Genomic DNA, 21,009 nt, shown 5'->3' on the forward strand with positions numbered 1-21,009 from the left:
ATGCGGCTTCTCTTCTAACTCACGTACTGGCTCTCTGTGAGCTTCGGAGGTAAACAAGGGCCGCCGTAACATCAAAATGCTATTTTTTCTCATGGAATGCTCAGCAGCCGGCAAAGGTTAAGGCCCCCAAAGGTGTATCGTTCATCCTGAGTTCTCTGCTCATTCTCAGCCTGAGGCTATGCACTAGCATCCCACAATGAGCTCTCTATGATTATTTGCATTGTTTATTATTTCCAGCATGATATTGCCTGAGGAGCTTTTGGGTTTTCTTTTATTGGCACCAGGTAGGAAGATTGGCTCTTACATCCTCATTGCATTTGCAAAGCATTACACAAGCCATGGTTATAAAGCACCTCTTTCTAATGTGCCTACAATAGCAAACTGCTTTTTTCTGGAGGCATTGTTGGCACCTCTCTGCAAGGCCACAAAATACCATTATGACATGTCAAATGTACGCACACACTTGCCAAGAGAATCAGTGCCCACACAGGAAGGGCTGGTGTAACTATTTTTATCTGAACTGTTTACAGTTAGTTATATTAGGGATGTGCAAAACCTGCAGGTGGAATTTTATCATCAGATATCTTACCTGGCATCAAACAGCAGATGTCTATGAGACATTCATCTGTCTATCTGAATTATGGCCAGTTTGATTTTCACTGCTCTTCCTTTACAATGGGCAAATGCTTTTGAAACTCATATTTATGTGAAACCCTGTACAGTAGGGCCCCGCTTTACAGCAGTTTTCGCTTTACAGCGGGGGTCCGGAACATAACCCGCTGTATGAGTGGGGCCCTACTGTATGTGTATTTTTTTAAATAAAGAAACTTTTTTTAAAAAAAAAAAGGTCAAGTAAATGACCCTCAATTATGCTTTTTTCTTTTGGGGCTGTGGAAACATATGAATATTTCACTCAGTCACACTGCATTATGGTTTTGTAGTCTTAAGATTTAATAACCCCCTGAATGGTTTTGCGCATGCTTGCCTTGTGAGATTTCACAAGACTATAAGAGATTGGTGCAAAAAGGTTAATGGATCTCCTGGTTAAAGAGACTGAAAGCGTTCAGAATGATCAATGCAGTATACAGTAACTGAAAAATATTGGGAAGGCTTACTAGAAGAATGAACGTGAGGCAAATTCCAGGAGGAGAGGAGTTGGGGCTTCCTTTAATGGGTTACCTAATGAGGTTTTGGCTAATCGGAGACTTGAATTGGGAACTTGCCTGGTTCACCACTTGTCCTTCTTTGCCACTCCATTCCACTCAGGTAGGAGCCTAGGATGAGGAACAAGACATTCATCCTTTTGGAAAGAGTGACTTTCTTTCCTACAACTCATTCTCATGGCCGAAATCTGAATATTAGAAGTGTTTACATGGTTTTGCATAGAGTAATCTTTGTAGAAAGTTCACTTTCAGATTTACCATGTCATTACAAGAACCTATTCATTTAGCAATGTCAGTAAGCTGAGCAGGTGTTACAGGGACCTGACAGCAAGCACACAAGCAGTGCTATTCATACGGCAATATCAATTCCAGCCACTGAAACCTCAAATCACCTCCAAACATAATAAAATCCAAAACTGTTTCAAGAAAACTCTCAGAGCAACCATTGAATCAGACCCAGCACATGATTTCAACCTGCAACCTTTGCAGGTAGGAGATATTTCCTTCTATATTTGAAGTAACTAGAGTCAAAGAGCTTTTGACAATGATTCCCCCCCTCTGACATTTACTGATGGGGGGGAACACCTCGGCCTGAGATCCAAGAGAAGTCTCTAAAGCTAGGAGCTGAGGCTGTTACAATTTTACAGGTGAGCTGAGAATCCCAGAACTGTGTTTTTCCCCACTGCAGAATTTGCGGTTTTTATGTTTGCCAAGGGACCCCAGCAAAAATCCCTTGCCAGGCTGGCTTTGCCCTTCTCAAACTTTAGAAGTGAAAATCACTTTGTAAACTCCTTTTTCACCTAGAAATCTGATGAGCAGATTTTAAACCTGATGTCACAAGGGAATTTCTCTTGCTCTGTGCCTCTGCCAATGTTGGGCATCGCTTATGGACTGCAGAATCCTCCTGGTACCTGTCAAACTTCTGAACCACAGAAGCAGCAAACAGCAAGGGAATGAATGAAAACTGGAAGCCTCAAGCCCTTCTAAACCCATTTGCTGTTGCTCCTTTCATTTCTCCTCATCCTCAGGAAAGGAAGGAAGGAAGGAAGGAAGGAAGGAAGGAAGGAAGGAAGGAAGGAAGGAAGGAAGGAAGGAAGGAAGGAAGGAAGGAAGGAAGGAAGGAAGGAAGGAAGGAAGGAAGAAAGAAAGAAAGAAAGAAAGAAAGATGGAGAAGAAGTCTGAGCTGCTTAACCACAGCTCTAAAGCACTATGTTCAATGGCTGACTTTTAGTGTTAAAATCCTTTCCTGGCCCTAATCTAACTCTAGAGTCAGGAATCTACTATCGTTCGATGAAAGACGCTCATCCTGGAACACGAGCCCTATCTGTATAAAGCCAGGATGTTAGTAGTTGCTTATCCTCTCTCTTGCACAAGGCAAAAATCTCTTAATACGCAATTTAACACAATACATCTGAAAAAAAATCACCAGAAGCCTGAAATGAATGTGCAAAGTTATTCCTTCCTCCCTTTTTTAAAAGCAGGCATATATGTCTTCCTAGAAAGACAACACAAAAGCAACGAGCTGAAACTGCTGCTTTAGTACTTTTTAGGTAACAATCTAACAATATCATCAGCACAGTTAAATAATATTTTAAATAAAATTAGAGCTATCATGGTAATCCCCCAGGTTTTATTTCCAAAGTGCAAATGGTTGTTATGCCAGCATTGGCAATTATTACAAACTTTCCTTTTTGTTGGATTTGCTCCGATTTACATTTCCATTGGGGGAAAATAATCAGTGGCAAAATGTACAATGTTTGAGCAAGCTATGCAACAAGAGAGAAAATAGAAGCAGAAGGTGCATTTTAAAAAGTGCATTCCCATTCACTACTAGTACAACAGCACAGTGCTGGATGTGAAACTAATACTGGGGGACTTGGGTTCAAATCCACAGTCAACCATGAAGCTTTCTGGTGACTTTGGGCCAGTCACTCTTTCTCAGCCTAATCTATCTCACAGGGCTGTTGTGAAGGAGTCATGCAAACTGCCCTGAACTCCTTGGACGAAAGCAAGGATAAAACTAGGCTGTGAACATGCTAGTTGCCCACAGCAGAGTGTTTCCATTAACCTCAACTGGAGAGGGAATGGGTTGATCTGGTGAAAATCTCTTTGAAGCTCTTTTTTTTTTAAAGCACTCAGGCTGCTCCCATCAGGAGCACCAAGCTCCACCAGGGCTTGACTAGCACCATGTGCCCCCATTTTCAGAAGAGAGAGGTGGAGACTCACTGGAACTGGCAAGAGAGTGAGTGTTTCTACCCATAGTCACACAACTACATACAACTAGAACTGGAGTGGAGCAAATGCATGGACCAAGCACAGAAAACAATATTTTTCTTTTATTGACAATCTATGTACATGGGCTGGCAAGTACAATTTTTCCTCTTCTCCTTCTTCCAAGATTGAGCATGTGGTTGCAAGGTAACAAAATGAAACAGAAAATATAGCACAACCAGAAATATCATACAAGCATACAAGAAAAATAAGGGCCTCACATGCAGAGAAGTTGCTCTGATAAACAAAAGTATTGATATCTGGAAAACCTGACAGCTTGCACACCATTTTAGGAACATTCAGGAAATTTTAGGAACAAGTTTTGCCTTTCCCTAAATTAAACCTTGCTGAGTGCTATGTAGGCATTTGCTGAAGCCATGTAATACAATAGGGAAGATAACATTGGGAATCAATCCCCTATATAAAATATATCAGGCCTCGCCCCATCCACTGGAGATTTCTATTTGGACATGGAATGATAGCTATTATACAGACTAAGAAGAGACTGTGAATCAAAGGCCCCTACTTCAAACACTGCCTCTGCCATAAATTCAGTAACTGAGCTTAGGCAAGCCTCCTTTCTGCAACATGAGGATTGGAACATTGACCTATAGGGTTGTAAAGATTACAACAAAATGATGTGCATGAAGTACGTGAGCACACTGAAATAATGCTCCAGAGCAGCATGACCACTGCACACAGCTTGAGGGTGCTCTTGCAGCTAAGTCAGCAGGGGTCAGATAACAAGGATCAATAGGGACTGCTGACTCTGGCCTGGCCTCTCAGTATAAACAACTGAATGCTCAAGTACAGACAGCATGGCTCTGAGACTAAGCACCAACTCTTGACCACCTGCTTACCTCCAGACCATAAGCCCAGTCATACAGCAACATACGTGATAACTATGCAGAACTGCCAGCAAAATTTAGAGGTTCTGAAGAATTGACAGTCTCTAGGATCCCAACCATGAAGAGAGAGACATAAGGCTGGCAAGTCCCAGGACTCTCTCAGTGGTGGCCCCAAACTCATGGCATTTCCCCCCTGGGGGAATATTAGGTCTTGTTATTCCTAGTCTGTGTTTGGATGAATTATACTATACTTGGGGGGGGGGACTCTAGCTGCTCTCTCTCTGTCTCTCTGTTAATTTGTAATTATATTTTCATGTGGTTTAGAGTTTTGTAGGCTGCCTTGTGATGACAGGGTGCGCTGAAGGGCATTTATTTTAAACAAACAAGCAAGCAAACAGCTTATAAATCACCCTGGGGTTCTTGGAGGAACGATGGGACAAAAATGTAATCATCACCACCACCACCAACCCAACCCAACCCAGCTCTTTGAAGTAATCTGGAGATGAAAAGTCGTAACCTATTCTTGGCCTCTTGTTTTATTTTGGTGCTTCCTCTCCCCCCTCCTTTCATGTGTGCCCCAGATATTTAGCTAATTGGAACTGCATATTTCCAGCATAAGTCTTTGGCTGTAATTTGGTGCAGCTGTTTTAGGGCTGTAACTAGGAATCTGAAATGATTTAATTATAATGTGCAGGCATCAGGAACGGCAAGGCAATTACAAATAACAACCATAGAAATGCTAATAGATAGAGCTTTGTTAGGGAGGAGGAAGACAAGAGACTGTTTCAATGTGAGCAATTACAAGGGCCCGTTGTATGCTGGAAAATGAACTGGCCTTCAAAACATTTTGACGGTTTCATTTGTACATAAAATAAAAGGTCTCCAAAGGGGGCTGCCTGACAAATCAGAGTCGGGGCGGGTGGGGGGGGGAGGAGGAATATCCCTTACATGACAAACATACAAGAGAACAAAGTCATGTTTTTGCCATTTGCACATGAAAGTCAGCACGGTTGCACCGTCTGCCATACCCATGTTCAATGTACACATCATTTCCCAGTGCTGACCAGGTCTCCTGTTCCATGCTGCAGTTTCAGACAACTCAGCATCTACCATTAAATATAGATTTATCGCTTATTCTCTTCACTCTGATTATGGCTGCTCTATCGTGACCGCTTTAGACATTAGAACACTAAAGTTACTATGGTCAGCAAACCTGAATCTCATCCCTCAAAAGAAGGAATAGGAAGCACTCTCCAAAGTGGTTGCACTAATTCCACATCACCCAGAGAGCTAAAATTGGGCAAAGCAACATGAAAATGTGCCATCTTTCTCTCAAAACAGAGTATATTAAGTACATACTCACCTTCACCCCACCCCCAAAAACTAAAATTTCTTATACGTTGTCCAACTGAACAGTATGAGATCATGATATTTTTAAAAAACTTTCACTCTACATGGGAGACATGAAGTATTTCCTCACAGTGGTTAAGCTACACTAGCTAGAAAGCTGAATTTGGGTGTTTATATAATTGATTAGTTTATTTATCTATGAAGTCTGCAACACTGAGAAGTGTGTGTGTAGATATGTTTTGTAAGCTAACACATGCTCTCTCTCACTTGTATGAAAGATTTTGCACACACAAAAAATCCTCTACTGCATAAATACTGACCAGAATTTTTCAAATCTATCTTTTCTGTCTCTTTCCTTCTATTGTATGTATCAAATAAGCCACTTTATTTGTATTATAGGACTTTCTCTGCTGATCTGCAAGAGTCCTAGTTAGATTCCTGTTGCTTGCACAGTGGGGAGGAGAGCCGGTCTGGGAGTCCAGAGTCTGTGAGTTCAAATCCCCGCTCGTGTCTCCTGGGTGTCAAGGGCCAGCTAAAGATCACCCCCACAGTGAGTGGCTCAGGGGTTACGTGCCCTGCCACCTGTGCAGCCGTGGGCAAGCTGCAGAGTCCCAAGGAGCCCACTTGCCCCCCAGGTGGCAGTTGCGGACAAGGAAGGGGCTGGCTTGTGCAGCTGTGGCAAGCCGAGCAGGCCTAGCCATCTGGGGAGGACTAGCCTCAGAGGGAGGCAATGGGAATCCCCCTCTGAATACCGCTTGCCATGAAAACCCTATTCATAGGGTCGCCATAAGTCAGGATCGACTTGAAGGCAGGCCATTTCCATGTTCCTTTTTACAGTTAGTGATGACATTAACGTGGCCATTAATAAACCAATTAAGTTGCTCTCTTGCAGTTTTATCTAACATTTTGTCATCAGGACCAAGAGGCAGCAGATTGTACCCTGCCCTGCTACGCAGAATTTTAGCTCTCCTATGACCATGTGATGCTGCCTGACCTCATTGGCTCACCGAGTCCAGTCTACTCACTCTCTAACTGGAAGCAGCAGCAGCTCTCCAGGCTCTTAAGCAGAGAGAGGCCAGGGTAGACCCCGGGGCCTTGGGCATGCAAAGCATGTGTCCTCTTTCTGTCTCTGCCAGTGAGCTAGAGCCACAACGAGTTCAGGTTGGACTTGCGGTGTCCCAGTTTAAAACTTGGGAGCGGGAATGTATTATTAATACAACAACGTAATGCAGCCTTGACCGTCTCTCCACAGATGCCTACGTTCTGGCAGCCTCTAGTCCCTTTTGCACAACACAATTCTCACTCCCACTTTTAAATTAATTCTGACACTTCCCACACAGAAGCAGAAGTGCTCGGAAGGGGGAGGGGCGAGGAGGCACACAACGGTGGAATATAGTAAATAGAGATATTACACATCTCTTTCCCCTTTAAAGGAGTTCCAGTTAAGAGAGAGAGAGAGAGAGAGATACCCTCAGAGCAACATGTTCTACTTCATGGCCCCAAATACAGTTGGTATGAGATCGACGGCTGTCGCCCATGGAGGGATAATAAAGAGGAGGGTTCGCAGCTTGGTCGCTCCCCCCCCCCCGGCTTCCCCAACGACTTTGAAATATTGGAGAGAAAATGAAAAGGACCCAGCGCGCTTCTTTTGAATTAGCTCCACTATCAGTCCCTCGGCTGGCAGCTTTGTGAGATGCAACCTGCCTGGGAAATGAGATTTGGGAATACAAGACCCTTTCCGTGAACCCTGGAGTGACAGGTCAATTTCGACAGAGAAGTGGGGGGGGGGGAAACACCATGTACGGTAATGAAACATGGCTTTTCTCTCTGTGAACACACACACACACATTCTATGTTCTGAGGCAGACAGCCTTCAAGCAGGGTTGGGCGATAAGGAGGGAAAGATAAAATGCTACCCTGTTAAAGGGTAAAGCCAGCGACTGGCAGATAAGACAGGGGATTGCATGCATCAGGCACATCTGGTAGCCACCTTTTGTTCAGACCACTCAAAAAAAAAAAAAAAAAAGGAAACCCTCTCTTCAAACATAAGGTTAAATGAAATGTTCCCATTATACTGGAAACCTCTATCCTTATTTCCATGTAGTTAGGGATGGACATTGGATACGTGGAGCGCTTGTTGTGGTCCAAAGAGGTGGGGAGGAAGGGGTGCGCAGCAACCTGCAGGGGGGTCTCTAATGCAACTGCCTCCCCAGCAGTGTCAGGAATCTATTACTTTTCCCTCCCTACCACTGCTACAGGAAGGAATTGCGTGTGTGTGTGTCTTTGCTTAGTTGGAAATGCCTTGTTCTCATTCTGCAGTGTAGGTGAAGGCATGACAGAAAGCCCCAACCGTTAAGAAAACAAAAAGCCACCCTCCATATAGAAAATTAGATCTTAGGGGGAAGGCTATGCTATTTCCCCTGGCATGCTTGTGGAAGAAGAGTTAGTTCATCATGAGAGACTCTTCCTGCTTCTCTGTAATCTCAGGAGGCACAGCCTGGACATGGACACAGGTATGCCACCAAAAAGACAGCTGGGGGAGGATGGATGGACGGATGCATGCCATGTAGAAAGACAGTTGGTCCAGGCTGAGAGATCTAAAGCCCTTTTCCAAGATACATAGTTGCCTTGTTGAGGTCTGACCATTCTATGTAAGCATTGGCTCAAGTAAAGGACGACTGAACAAGCCATGCTGATGGGAGGTGAAGCTCCCACAATTATTCTTATTTTATCGCTAGGGAGAACCTGTCATTTGCTACCTCGGACAGGCCCACCACAAGAGTACAGACTTTCCACCTTCAGTGTCATCAAGTGACTGCTTAAAGAGAACAGGGAGATGAGGCAGGAGAGTCTGACAATGGGTTTTCAGTCAACTTGCAGGAAATTTTAACGGTCTTAGAATGGAAAGTTACACGGGAGGGTAGCAGATGATAAGACATCTGCCAAGAGGTTGAGTTGCCACTAAAATAAATTTTGCCAAGCCTGAATTTACATGTTGGTTTGCAAAGAAACAAAATTCCAGTTTTCAGTAACATAGGACACGTTGTTCAAGAGTAGGCTGCCTTGGGCCCATAGAAAAGATAGGGTCTTCTTTGTGTTGGCACCCCTCCAAAGAAATCCCTCACTGGAGTAGTCCAGAAGGCCTGTACTGTGGGATACTTAGTGAAAAAAACACTCTATTTCACCGGGACTTAGGCCTGGTAGCTTGTATAGATGGTGCCCTACTGCTCATCTTATTGCTGCTCATAGTTTTTATTAAGCTGGACTGCCATGTTTTAAGGGTTGTTTTTATTGTTTTATTTTAACTGTGAGCCACGGGGGGGGGGGCTTTAATGAGCTGAAAGGTGAGATAATATATAAATCAATGAAGCAAGCAAGCATCCAACCAACTCAGAAAAAGTTTTATGTGATGCAGCTGTAAAAAAACCCAACTATTATAGCATCTTTAAAAGGCTACTGTTGGAAAGGAGCTATCAAGTGTTACTACATGCCTGAAAAGGTGATCGTCACTGGTTAACTCATGCACATAATCAAGCCTGCAACAGAGTTCTCTGATGCAGAAAGGAAGCCAAGTCCTTTAGTTGAATCCTGTAAAACAACAGTATACATAGCAGGATGGATTTGGAAACTAGGAGACCATGTTCGGGAGCTATGGGGAGGGAGGGTGCCCACTGAAGGATTATTGTAGCTCCAAGGCTCTAGACCAGGAGTGGGCAACTTGTGGCCCTCCAGATGTTGATGGACTACAACTTCCATCACCCTCAGCCCACAGGTTTCCCACTCCTGCGCTTGACCATTGAGAAGGCACCTTCTATCTCTTATCAGTCATTACCTGGCATGCATTTTAAAAGTTTGACTTCTGCTTCATTAGTGGCTCAGCAAATTCTAAGATGCCTAGCTGAAACATGGTGTTCTGGTTTTCCCATCAAACTGGGGGTGGCCATCTTACATAGAGTCTGAGCCACCCTTCTCAGCCTAAAATGACAGACAAACCGTGATATGAGCGCAGGACAACCAGACAAACCACACTATTCCTCCTGCTGGGTGAAGTGGCAATGCAGTGAGAGAGACACACAAAATTGGTCAGTACCAAACACTAAGGTCAAAATGGTACTGAAAAATGTTGGATGTTTCCTATTTTATTAAAGTTCCCTACATTTTCCACTGCCATTTTGAGGCACACCTCTTTGTTTTTGTGCCAATACAATCACTTGTTTGAAGTGCCAGTATAACCTCTTGTTTGATGGCATGGGCTGATGGCTCACCAGGGAAGGGAGGAGATGAATGACCATGGCAGAAGCAATCAGTGCTGCCTTCCAAGGAAAGTTACAGCCCTTTCACCACTTATCAGGGTTCCCTTGGTGAGAATATCAGCTGTTTTCCCTTGAAAGACAGCGTGTCCCACATTCCTTTCTCACATATAAAAAGGAGGGGGGTTGCAAAGAGCTCCAAAGGGATCTTTTCAAACTGAGTTTCAAACTCAGGCCAGTCAAAATGGAGTATACGGTTAAAAATATGGAATTCACTACCACATGGTGTGGCCACCAACTTATGTGGCATTAAAAGAATATAGACAAACTATAAAGATAAGACTAACAATGACTACTAATCAGGATGGCTATATGCTACCTCCAGGACCGGAGGCTGCACACCTCTGAGTATTAGGTGCCAAGGAACAGCAGAGGGCTGTTCCCCTTCCTGCTTGTGGCCTTCCCATACACATCTGGCTGGCCACAGTGGGAGACAAGATCCTGGATTATGTAGGCCTTTGGTCTGATCCAGCAAGGCTCATTTTATCTTCTTATGCACTGCCTTGGGGAATTGGTGGCACACTATAGAGTGTGCTCTCTATTCTTGTGAGGCAACAGAAAGCCCCTTATAACAGCTTGCACCTAGAATGCTGTACAACTGTCATGACCCCACAATCCAGAGGTGACCAGGACACTGAGTGTGAGACTATAGTGTGAGCAGAGCCTGATCCTCCGAACCCAAGGCTGACAGACAGCAGCCCCCACATCAGGTCCCAGAAAACCACAGCTGGGATGCTCAAGGACATCTTCTCCTTAGGGACTGAGTGCCTCCCAAACCACATCTCCATTCCAACAAGGCTATCAATGACTACTAGCCACAATGGTTATGTTCCACCTTCACTGTTGGAGTCAGTTTGCCTCTGAATGTCATGCGCTGGGATTCACAAGCAGGGAGAGTGCTGTTGTGCCCAGGTCGTGCTTGTGGGCTCCCATTGGGTCATCTGGTTAACCACTATGAGAACAGGAAGCAGGACTAGATGGGCTTGGCCTGATCCAGCAGGCATTTCTTATGTTCTTACAGGGAGCACATCAAGATAGAGGAAGGTGCAGAACACAGGAGAAGTGCAGAACACAGAAGAAATGCCCATATTAACTCTGCCTTAATATGAGGGCAGAGTTCAGGAGTCATAGACTGGAGGCAGAGGCTCAAAAGGTCTCAGTTGACTTCCAACCCTTGTCAGAGCAAGTGGCTCACTTGGAGCTCTCCATGGTATTATAACACCTGATCAGCCTGGGTCTGTGGGCTCCTCCTTGGAACCAGAACAAGACATCAGCCTCCAGACATATGGGGCTTCCTTGGCAGGTAAATGGAATTGGATCATTGAAGAAGTTTAAAAACCATTAATGTCAAAGAAGAGGCCAAACAGGTAACCAAGAACAACACAGCTGCAAGCCAGCACAGTCTAAATCAAGCCTATTGTTTCTTTGCCATCCTGTGTAGCCCCCATTTGATGCACCAAAAACAAAAAGGCACTAATTTTACTTCCTGCTTTCCTTTGTGGAAATGTTGACATGTCCTCAGTCAAACATTATCCACTCCTTCAATCAGGCCCCATTTTTCTCAAGAAGTGGGGGGGGGGGAGAGAGAGGAAGTTAAAAGTAATTATTGAAAACTCATAAGCCACAGCTTTAGTTTAATTACCCCAACTCTCCTTTTTAATTTTTGTATTGATTGCCTCCAGCGAATGTACAATTATTGACTGAACGTGTGCAGCCTCCCAGTGTGGCGATAAGAACAGCATCCAATGAGAAACAAAATGAAATTAAATGACCCATAAAAGTTAAAACAAACTCTACGAAACATCACCATGGGATTGAATTTTTACAGATAGCGTGCCATGGCCTCCACCTAGCTGCATGTGTTGGTAATTCCAGGTGACCTCCTATTGCCACAACAGTTTCACTGCTAGGGAGCAAACTTTCATGGGTGTGCTAAAACAGGGAAGCAGAAGCTGTTGTGAAGTGTCTGTTGACAGAATGCACCATTTCAGGCTGCCAGTGGAGCACTCAATGTTCATATTACACACACACAGAACTCTCTTCACATATGAACAAATGACATGTTAGGGGAAAATCTAGCCTAGAACCATTTTCCTAGCATGCTAGCATTGTATCTTCAATGACAGTCTCCCATGTGTCCAATTATAGATTGCAAACCCTCATGGCAGAGGCCTGTTCTCAAGTATTATGTAAAATACCATGCACATCAATGGTACACTATAAGGTACACATCAAATCAATCACTACTTGAGCTACCATACACCAAGGCAGACGGCTGGTCAATCACTCTGTATGGCAATGGCTCCTTGAGATCTCAAGCAAAGGTCTTTCCAAGCCCTGAGATCCTTTTGACAGGATATGCCAACAAAGGAACCTGAGACCTTCAGCATGCAAAGCACATGCTCTGTTGCTGAACTATGACCCCATCCCCTGGTATAACCTAGCAACAGACCCTTAAAGTGGGTGGAGCTTCTGTGCCTCCATTGTAGCTCTATGACTAGGTCAGGGATGAATAACTGGCCTACAGAGATCAGTTGATACAGAGTTGGTTTGGGTATGAGATCGACTGGATTTTGGAGATACACAATATTCAGGTCCACAAGGTAGAACTGTGGGGCAACATTTGAGGAATGTCTCCCACTGACCTGCATCGTCTTTGCTACACCAGCCCTCAGAGCCTTTGCTGTACCCAAGACCACTTCACCCACCTTTCAAGCAAAGGCCCCACTTGTCAAATACAAGCAGGGTCAACACTTGCTGTCAAAGTGCAAGCAAAAAGCGCCTGACAAACTATCCTCAGGTAAGTGAGTTCCAAAAGATCCCATTTAAATTCTGCCACATCTTGTTTAAGTAAAATGGAATTGGCATTTACGAAGCACAGTCCTCCCATCTTGCTTAATGTGCTAATGATTGCAGGAGATGAAACCTCATTTCAAACTGTTCCACCAGCTCCTCCCCACCCCTTTGAAGCGTACAAGTAAATTTGCAAGATTTCTTCAACAAAGCCAGCCCAAGCAGCTGGACAGGGAACAAGCTATATAGTATCACCCCAATACCCTCTTACAACCTAAAATAAAGAAATTCATCCACTGACTCTTCTCCAGAGCTTGGTATTTGGTTCAGATAAAAATCCATATATTGAACCCAGTAGAAGCAAAAATAAAGCCTCAGCCATGACAGAATGTCAATGGTAGGGGCTTGTACAGCCACCTTCATTGTTTTTGTTTTGTTTTCATTTTCAGTTGCCCACTTTAGCAGCATCTGAGATCAGAAGAAACTACATTTCAACAGCTCTCTCCACTGTAGGGCTGCCATATTTAAGGGCCAAAAGAAGGGATCAGATAAATCCAGTCTTGCTTTCCGTTTCTAAGAACAACTAGCACCTATTCCATCAGAGGAAGTGTGAAACAGAAGGGGCACATTAGGCAACCCATTCTTCAAGAGAAAGGTAGAAGTTGGAATGATTAGCAAACTGGGCACAGCCGTGACTATACAGCCATTATTATAATTTATATTTGAATGTGGAGCGCAAAATAAAGTAATAGCAATTAGAAAGACAGGGTGAACTTAAATGACGTGAAAGCAGCCTGAGAAAGCAGACAACATCAAAGCTCCTAGCAATCAGCCAAAGACAACTTCATGGTCTTCTCTCCTAAGGCCTACCTCTCAGTCTCAACTCATTCTATACCTTTCTAATATGCTCTTACCTTTCTAGCCTCCCGGTCCAATGCAAGACTGTGGGAAGAACCAACACTTCACTGCCGGAGTAATACCAGTGTTTGGTGTTAATTTAATAATAACCATTTCAAATAATGAATTTTATGCTAATTTCCCTATTTTTAATATTGAATTCCAGCTATAAAATTGGGTTTTTATAGTTGCAGAATAATACCTCTGATATGAACCTATACATCAGGGCACTTGCTATATATAAATTACCCTAGGAACCCAGAGGGAAAACAATCTTTTAAAAACTCAACATTAATATTTTCTTTCCAATTTTTATTAAATGGTTTTTAATGGACTGCTCCAAAACCATTTCTTGGTGCAATTAGAAGGTTTAATGAGGTATCCCAACAGTTTGTAATGGGAACCCAACAATCCAGCAGCCGCAATAGTCAGAGTTATAACTGAAAGAAGGGTTCCATACATTTTGTTGGGATTTCTAATTAAGGACATAAGAAGAGCCTGCTGCATCAGGCCAGTAGCCCATCTAGGCCAGCATCCTGTTCTCACAGTGGCCAGTCAGGGTCACATTCACAAAATACATTTGTCCCACTATTATTCCTCTTTAAATAGTCATGGCTTCCCCCCCAAAATCCTAGTAAGTGTAGTTTGTGAAGGGTGCTGAGAATTGTTAGGAGACTCCCTTTCCCCCCTCAAAAAGGTAAAGGTGTCCCCGCACTTATAGTGCGAGTCGTTTCCGAATCTTAGGGTGATGTCTTGCGACGTTTACTAGGCAGACCGTATATATGGGGTGGGATTGCCAGTTCCTTCCCTGGCCTTTCTTTACCCCCCAGCATATGCCGGGTGCTCATTTTACCAACCACGGATGGATGGAAGGCTGAGTGGACCTTGACCCCTTTTACCGGAGATTTGACTTCCTCTTTCCGTTGGAATCAAAGTCCGGCCGTGAGCAGAGCGTCGGCTGCGTTACCGCCGCTTACCACTCTGCGCCACGGAGGATCTTTTCCCCCTCAGAGAGGTACAATTCCCAGAGTTCTCTGGAAAGATGGACTGACTGTTAAACCATTCTAAGATCTGTAGCTCTGTGAGGGGGAGTTGATAGGAGTCTCCTAACAACTCTCAGCACCCTTTCACAAGCTACACTTCCCAGGATTTTTTAGGGGAAGCCAAGACTGCTTGAAGTGGAATAATAGTGGAATAAATGTATAGTTTGAATATGGCCCAGATCACAGCTTGGAAAAGTTACTTTTTTGAACTACAACTCCCATCAGCCCAATCCAGTAGCCATGCTGGCTGGGGCTGATGGGAGTTGTAGTTAAAAAAAAGGGTAACTTTTCTAAGCTCTGGCCCAGATGCCCATAGGAAACCCACAACCAGGACCTGAACCCAAGAACACCCTCCCCTCCTGCACCTTCTGACAACTGGATTTTAGAAGCATCCTGCCTCTGACTATGGTGGCTGACCACAAGCATCATGGCTAGTAGCCACTGATAGCTGAATCTTCCATGAAATTGTAATTCCACTTAGAAGCAACAACATGATTGTCATGTTACTCCTGTGGGCTAAATGACCCCCCACACACACACACACTAATTTCTTCCTTCAGCACTTTGCACTTCAGTTTGGGAGTGGGGGACCTATAGCTCAGTGAAAGATCTACATGCTTTGCACATAGAAGGTCTCAGGTTCAATCTGGCATTGTTAACTGAGAAAGAACATTCAGCCAGTTTGGTTTGAGTTGTAAATGCTGGGGTGTAAAACGGTTGCTTGTTGCTTTAGACTGAGGCTCTTTTGCACAGGGTGAAGTGGTGCGTGGGAGGGTCAAAAGGTCACTGGAGGATGGAGGGTCAAACATTCAGCCTAGGAACCTGGCAACTAAAAGAGGGGGGGGGGGTTAACCGGAGGTCAACTCTTCTTCTGACTGGCTAAAAGGCTGGGGAGGGGAGTAAGAATATTGTATCTATGTCAAGCTGGGAAATAGGGTAGTTTGATGGACAGACTTGAAGGTCAGGAGCTGAAACACTGCATGAGATCAGGATTGCTGTAGAAGGCCACAGGTAAAACACCACCTCTTTAGCCGGGCTTTTAACAACGTGGGACCTTGACATATTAGGTCACTGGGTTTCATAAGAAGGTGGAGTAATTGTTATACCAACTAATTTTAAATCTGAATGTTTTCACTGGCAATATTAGTTTGGTTTCATATCTGATGTACCCTGTCCTAGGATTTGGGTTTAAAATAAAATAAATATTGGCTTGTTTAGAAAAACAGTCTAGAAAAGGTCTGGCTTGATGCATTTATCTCTATTTTTATTTGCTCTTTATGACAGCCAGTGTGGCGTAGTGGTTAAGAGTGTTGGACTATGACGTGGGAGACCACGGTTCGAATCCCCACACAGCCATGAAGCTCACTGGGTGACCTTGGGCCAGTCACTGCCTCTCAGTCTCAGAGGAAAGCAATGGTAAACCCCCTCTGAATACCACTTACCATGAAAATCCTCTTCATAGGGTTGCCATAAGTCGGGATTGACTTGAAGGCAGTCCATTTCATTTTTTTATGGGTATTTATTATGCATTTCATTTTTTTATTAAACTTCTATTCTGCCATTCCTCCTAGGAGGTGCCCAGGTTGGCAAACAAAAAACAAAACATTAAAAACATTTTAAAACATCTTAAAAATATTGAAAAAATAAAACATCTTAAAAACATATTTTTTTAAAAAAATTAAAAACATCTTAAAACGCAATTCCAACACAGATGCAGACTGGGATAAGGTCTCTACTTAAAAGGCTTGTTGAAAGAGGAAGGTCTTCAGCAGGCGCCGAAAAGATAACACAGATAGTGCATGTCTAATACTTAAGCAGCCAGATGGGTGACTAATAAATAAATAAATAAGGGTATCTACTCAAACTATAAAACTAGTCCCCCTCCCCATAAAAAACCCTTCCTCAAAAAGTGTTTAAGCTATTGCCATACTAAGACTCTAACAAGCTTAAATGGTTTGGGGGGGGATGGTCTTAAGGTCTTGTTATTCACCCCATACCAATCTACCCAAGTAAGGAATAGGTTGGGCTAGTTAAAATGCAAAAGGTTAAAGGGCTGTTAAGTGGTGGCAGCCAAAGGAGGGGCACTAGATGGCATCAGTGCAGTGAATGAGGGGTTGGTTTGGCTCGTCTGCTTGCCTCGCTTCTCTGTCACAGTACAGGTTACAGTTCATCTCTAGTTTTATAGGATCTCTGACAGCAGGTAATAGGAAAGACCTTGGACAGCAAGTGCCAGTAAGGCCACATCCACACTACACATTTAAAGCATTCTCATACCACTGTAAACAGTTATGCCTCGCCCCCTCCAAGAATCCTGGGAACTGTAGTTTGTTAAGGCTGCTGAGAGTTGTTAGAATGCCCCTTTTCCCCTCACGGAGCTACACTTCCCAGTGTGGTCTAACAATCAATCCCTCTTCCCAGGGAACTCTGGGGACTGTAGCTCTCCATGGGGAAACTGGGTCTCCTAACACCTCTCAGCACACTTAACAAACTATAGTTCCCAGGATTTGTCAGGGAAGCCATGATTGTTAAAGTGATATGAGAGTACTTTAAATGTATGGTGTGGATAGGACCTAAGACTGGAAGGGCCCAGTGTTTGATTGACTTTTAATGTGGTTTCGGAATTGACAACATTCAAAAGATAGTATTCGATTCTAGTCCTACTCAGAACAGGCCCATTGATGTTAATGGGCATAACTAATTTGGGGTCACTCATTTCAGTGGGTCTACTCTGAGTAAGACATAGCTGAATATAACCCAAAATGTTTCTTTGAATTATCCACATTCACACAGAGTCTTTTTTCCAGGTTAGGCCTTAGAGTTTCAGCACTTTTGCGCATATGAAGCTGGTTTATGATGAGTCACAGATAATTTGCCCTTCAAGCCCAGAGCTATCAACAAGTCTTTTAAGTAGCAACCTTATCTCAGTCTGCATCTGTATTGGAATTGTTTTAAGTATGTTTCTTAAAAAAAATGTTTTTAAAATGTTTTAAGATGTTTTGTTTTTAAGGTTTGTTTTTTAAAAAAAAATACATTTTGTTTTTCAGATGCTTTCAGTGTTTTATCGTTTGTTGTTTGCTGCCCTGGGCTCCTTCTGGGGGAAGGGCAGGATATAAATTCAACCAATCAATCAACAAATGTTTAGCAGCTCTCTGGGTTTATTGCTCATTGTATTCATAATTTGTTCATTAAAATCATTTATATGCTGCTGCTGCTCCAAAACAGAGGTTTATTTATTTATTTATTAAATTTCTATACCGCCCCATAGCCGAAGCTCTCTGGGCGGTGCACAACAATCAAACATCAAATACAAAGCTACATATAAACAATGTAAAACTTTCTTTAAACTTACATTAAACTTTAAAATTATCAAAATCAAGACAATTATCAACACATACTAAATGTTAAAAATGTTAAATGTTAAAATGCCTGGGAGAAGAGGAAAGTTTTAACCTGGCGCCGAAAAGATAGCAATGTTGGCGCCAGGCGTACCTCATCAGGGAGATTGTTCCATAGTTCAGGGGCCACCACTGAGAAGGCCCTTTTTCTTGTTGCCACCCTCCGAGCTTCCCTATAGGTAGGTACCCGGAGGAGGGTCTTCGATGTAGAGCGTAGTGTACGGGTAGGTTCATATCGGGGGAGGCGTTCCACCAGGTATTGTGGACCCGTGCCGTGTAAGGCTTTATAGGTTAAAACCAGCACTTTGAACCTGGCACGGAAACATATAGGCAGCCAGTGCAGGCGGGCCAGAATCGGTGTTATATGATCGGAACGCCTAGTCCCTGTTATCAGTCTGGCCGCCGCATTTTGTACAAGCTGCAGCTTCCGGACCGTCTTCAAAGGCAACCCCACGTATAGCGCATTGCAGTAATCTAACTTCAAGGTTACCAGAGCATGGACAACCGAAGCGAGGTTCTCTCTGTCAAGATAGGGGCGTAGGTGGGCCACCAGTCAGAGTTGGTAAAAAGCATTCTGTGCCACCGAGGCTACCTGAGCCTCAAGTGACAGGAATGGATCTAAAAGAACTCCCAAGCTACGAACCTGCTCCTTCAGGGGGAGTGTAACCCCATCCAGAACAGGTCGAGCATCCACCATCCAATCAGGAGAAGCACCCACTAACAGCACCTCAGTCTTGTCTGGATTGAGCCTCAGTTTATTAGCTCTCATCCAGTCCATTGTCGCAGTCAGGCATTGGTTCAGCATATCGACAGCCTCACCTGAAAAAGATGAAAAGGAGAAGTAGAGTTGTGTGTCATCAGCATACTGATGGCTACGCACCCCAAAACTCCTGATGACCACACCCAGCGGCTTCATATAGATATTAAAAAGCATGGGGGACAGAACTGACCCCTGCGGAACCCCATACTGGAGAGCCCAGGGTGTCGAGCAATGCTCCCCAAGCACTACCTTCTGGAGACGGCCCGCCAAGTAGGAGCGGAACCACTGCCAAGCAGTACCGCCAACTCCCAGATCAGCGAGCCTCCCCAAAAGGATACCATGGTCGATGGTATCAAAAGCCGCTGAGAGATCAAGGAGAATCAACAGAGTCACACTCCCCCTGTCTCTCTCCCGACAAAGGTCATCATACAGGGCGACCAAGGCTGTCTCCGTGCCAAAACCAGGCCTGAAACCCAACTGAAATGGATCGAGATAATCGGTTTCATCCAAGAGTGTCTGGAGCTGGCCAGCAACCACTCGTTCCAGGACCTTGCCCAGGAATGGGACATTTGCCACCGGCCTATAATTGTTAAGGTTTTCTGGGTCCAGGGACGATTCCTTCAGAAGTGGTCTTACTACCGCCTCCTTCAGGCAGCCAGGGACCACTCCCTCTCGTAATGAGGCATTAATCACTTCCCTGGCCCAGCCGGCTGTTCCAATCCTACTAGCTGTTATTAGCCACAAGGGGCAAGGATCCAGCCTAGAAGTGGTTGCACGCACCAGTCCAAGCACCTTGTCAACGTCCTCAAGCTGTACCAATTGAAACTCATCCAAAAAATCAGGACAAGACCGTGCTCTGGATACCTCATTCGATTCAACTGCTACAACACTGGAGTCTAAGTCCTGGTGGATGCAAAAGATTTTATCCTGGAAGTGCCTAGCAAATTCATTACAGCGGGCCTCAGATGATTCGACCATGTCACTAGAGCCAGAGTGTAATAGCCGTCGGACAATTTTAAAAAGCTCAGCTGGTCGGGAGATAGATGATTTAATAGTGGCAGCAAAATATTGCTTTTTTGCTGCCCTCACTGCCCCTAAGTACAACTTAGTATAGGCACTTACCAGAGCAAAATTGCATCCATCAGGAGTTCGCCTCCATCTGCACTCAAGCCGTCGCCTATGTTGTTTCATCGCTCTCAGCTCCAAAGTATACCATGGAGCTGCATGAACTCTACCCAGGAGAGGGCGCTCAGGAGCAATCATGTCAACCACCCGGGTCATTTCTGCATTCCACAGTTCAACCAGGGTTTCGACAGGAGCACCAGTCCTATCAGCCAGAAAACTCCCCAGAGCCCTTTGGAAATCACTAGGCACCATTAGCCTCTGGGGGCGGACCATCTTAATAGATCCCCCACCCTTGCAGAGGGGAAAAGCTGCTGTGAGTCTAAACCTCAACAAGCGGTGATCTGTCCATGACAAAGGGACTGATGTAAAACTCCTTACATTCAGATCACCATCCCCCTGTCCAGTTGCGAAAACCAAATCTAGAGTATGTCCCGCTACATGCGTTGGGCCAACAGCATATTGTGACAGCCCCATGGTTGTCATGGAAACCATGAAGTCCTGTGCCGCCCCAGGTAAGGTGGCCTCAGCATGGATGTTGACATCCCCCAGCACCAACAATCTGGGGGATCTCAGCAATAGTGTACATAAAAATGCCTAAAAATACAATATAAACAATAACAATAGAATTACCATGTAAAACACCATCACAGCAGAGATAATTCAATAAAATCAGCAGAGACAGATCTTCAAACTTTCGCCTGATCTTGAAAAGAATAGAAGGCAGGCACCAGGTAAGTCTCTCTGGGTAGGACATTCCAGATATAGGCCTTTCCTAGTTCTGCTCAGCAAGATCCTATTAGCTGGAGATGTGAGGGACTGAACAGGAAATTTTCTGTCGGAAGGGCACAAACTCTGCCACCAAGCCATGCCCACCCCCTTCTACCACTGTGTTTTACATATTTGTTGTGGGGATATGGTTACCATTAGCAAGGCTCTAGGATGTGGGGTGTCCAATTATCTTCTGGGCCCAATTCAAGATGCTTTCGTTGACAAAGCCCTGAACAGCCTGGGGCCCAAGTATCTGCCCATGAATATCAACCTGCACATGCTAATG

General features: G+C 44.3%; 1 protein-coding gene across 3 annotated transcripts in view; it reads right to left on the reverse strand.

The window, feature by feature from the left end:
* Positions 1-21,009, reverse strand: part of EXOC4 (exocyst complex component 4) — a 572,497-nt gene that overhangs the window by 162,918 nt on the left and 388,570 nt on the right. The window contains exon 11 of one of the 3 annotated variants that reach the window (XM_061638088.1): positions 18,557-18,889. The exons of 1 other annotated variant lie outside the window; for it this stretch is intronic. In XM_061638088.1, coding sequence (XP_061494072.1) covers positions 18,886-18,889 — 4 coding nt within the window. In that variant the 3' untranslated portion in view covers positions 18,557-18,885. Of the gene's footprint in view, positions 1-18,556; positions 18,890-20,601; positions 20,659-21,009 lie in introns of those variants that run through there. One more of the 3 variants, XM_061638087.1, reaches the window with a different exon arrangement.

The sequence above is a fragment of the Rhineura floridana genome, chromosome 8, assembly GCF_030035675.1.
Source record: "Rhineura floridana isolate rRhiFlo1 chromosome 8, rRhiFlo1.hap2, whole genome shotgun sequence".
NCBI lineage: Eukaryota > Metazoa > Chordata > Lepidosauria > Squamata > Rhineuridae > Rhineura > Rhineura floridana.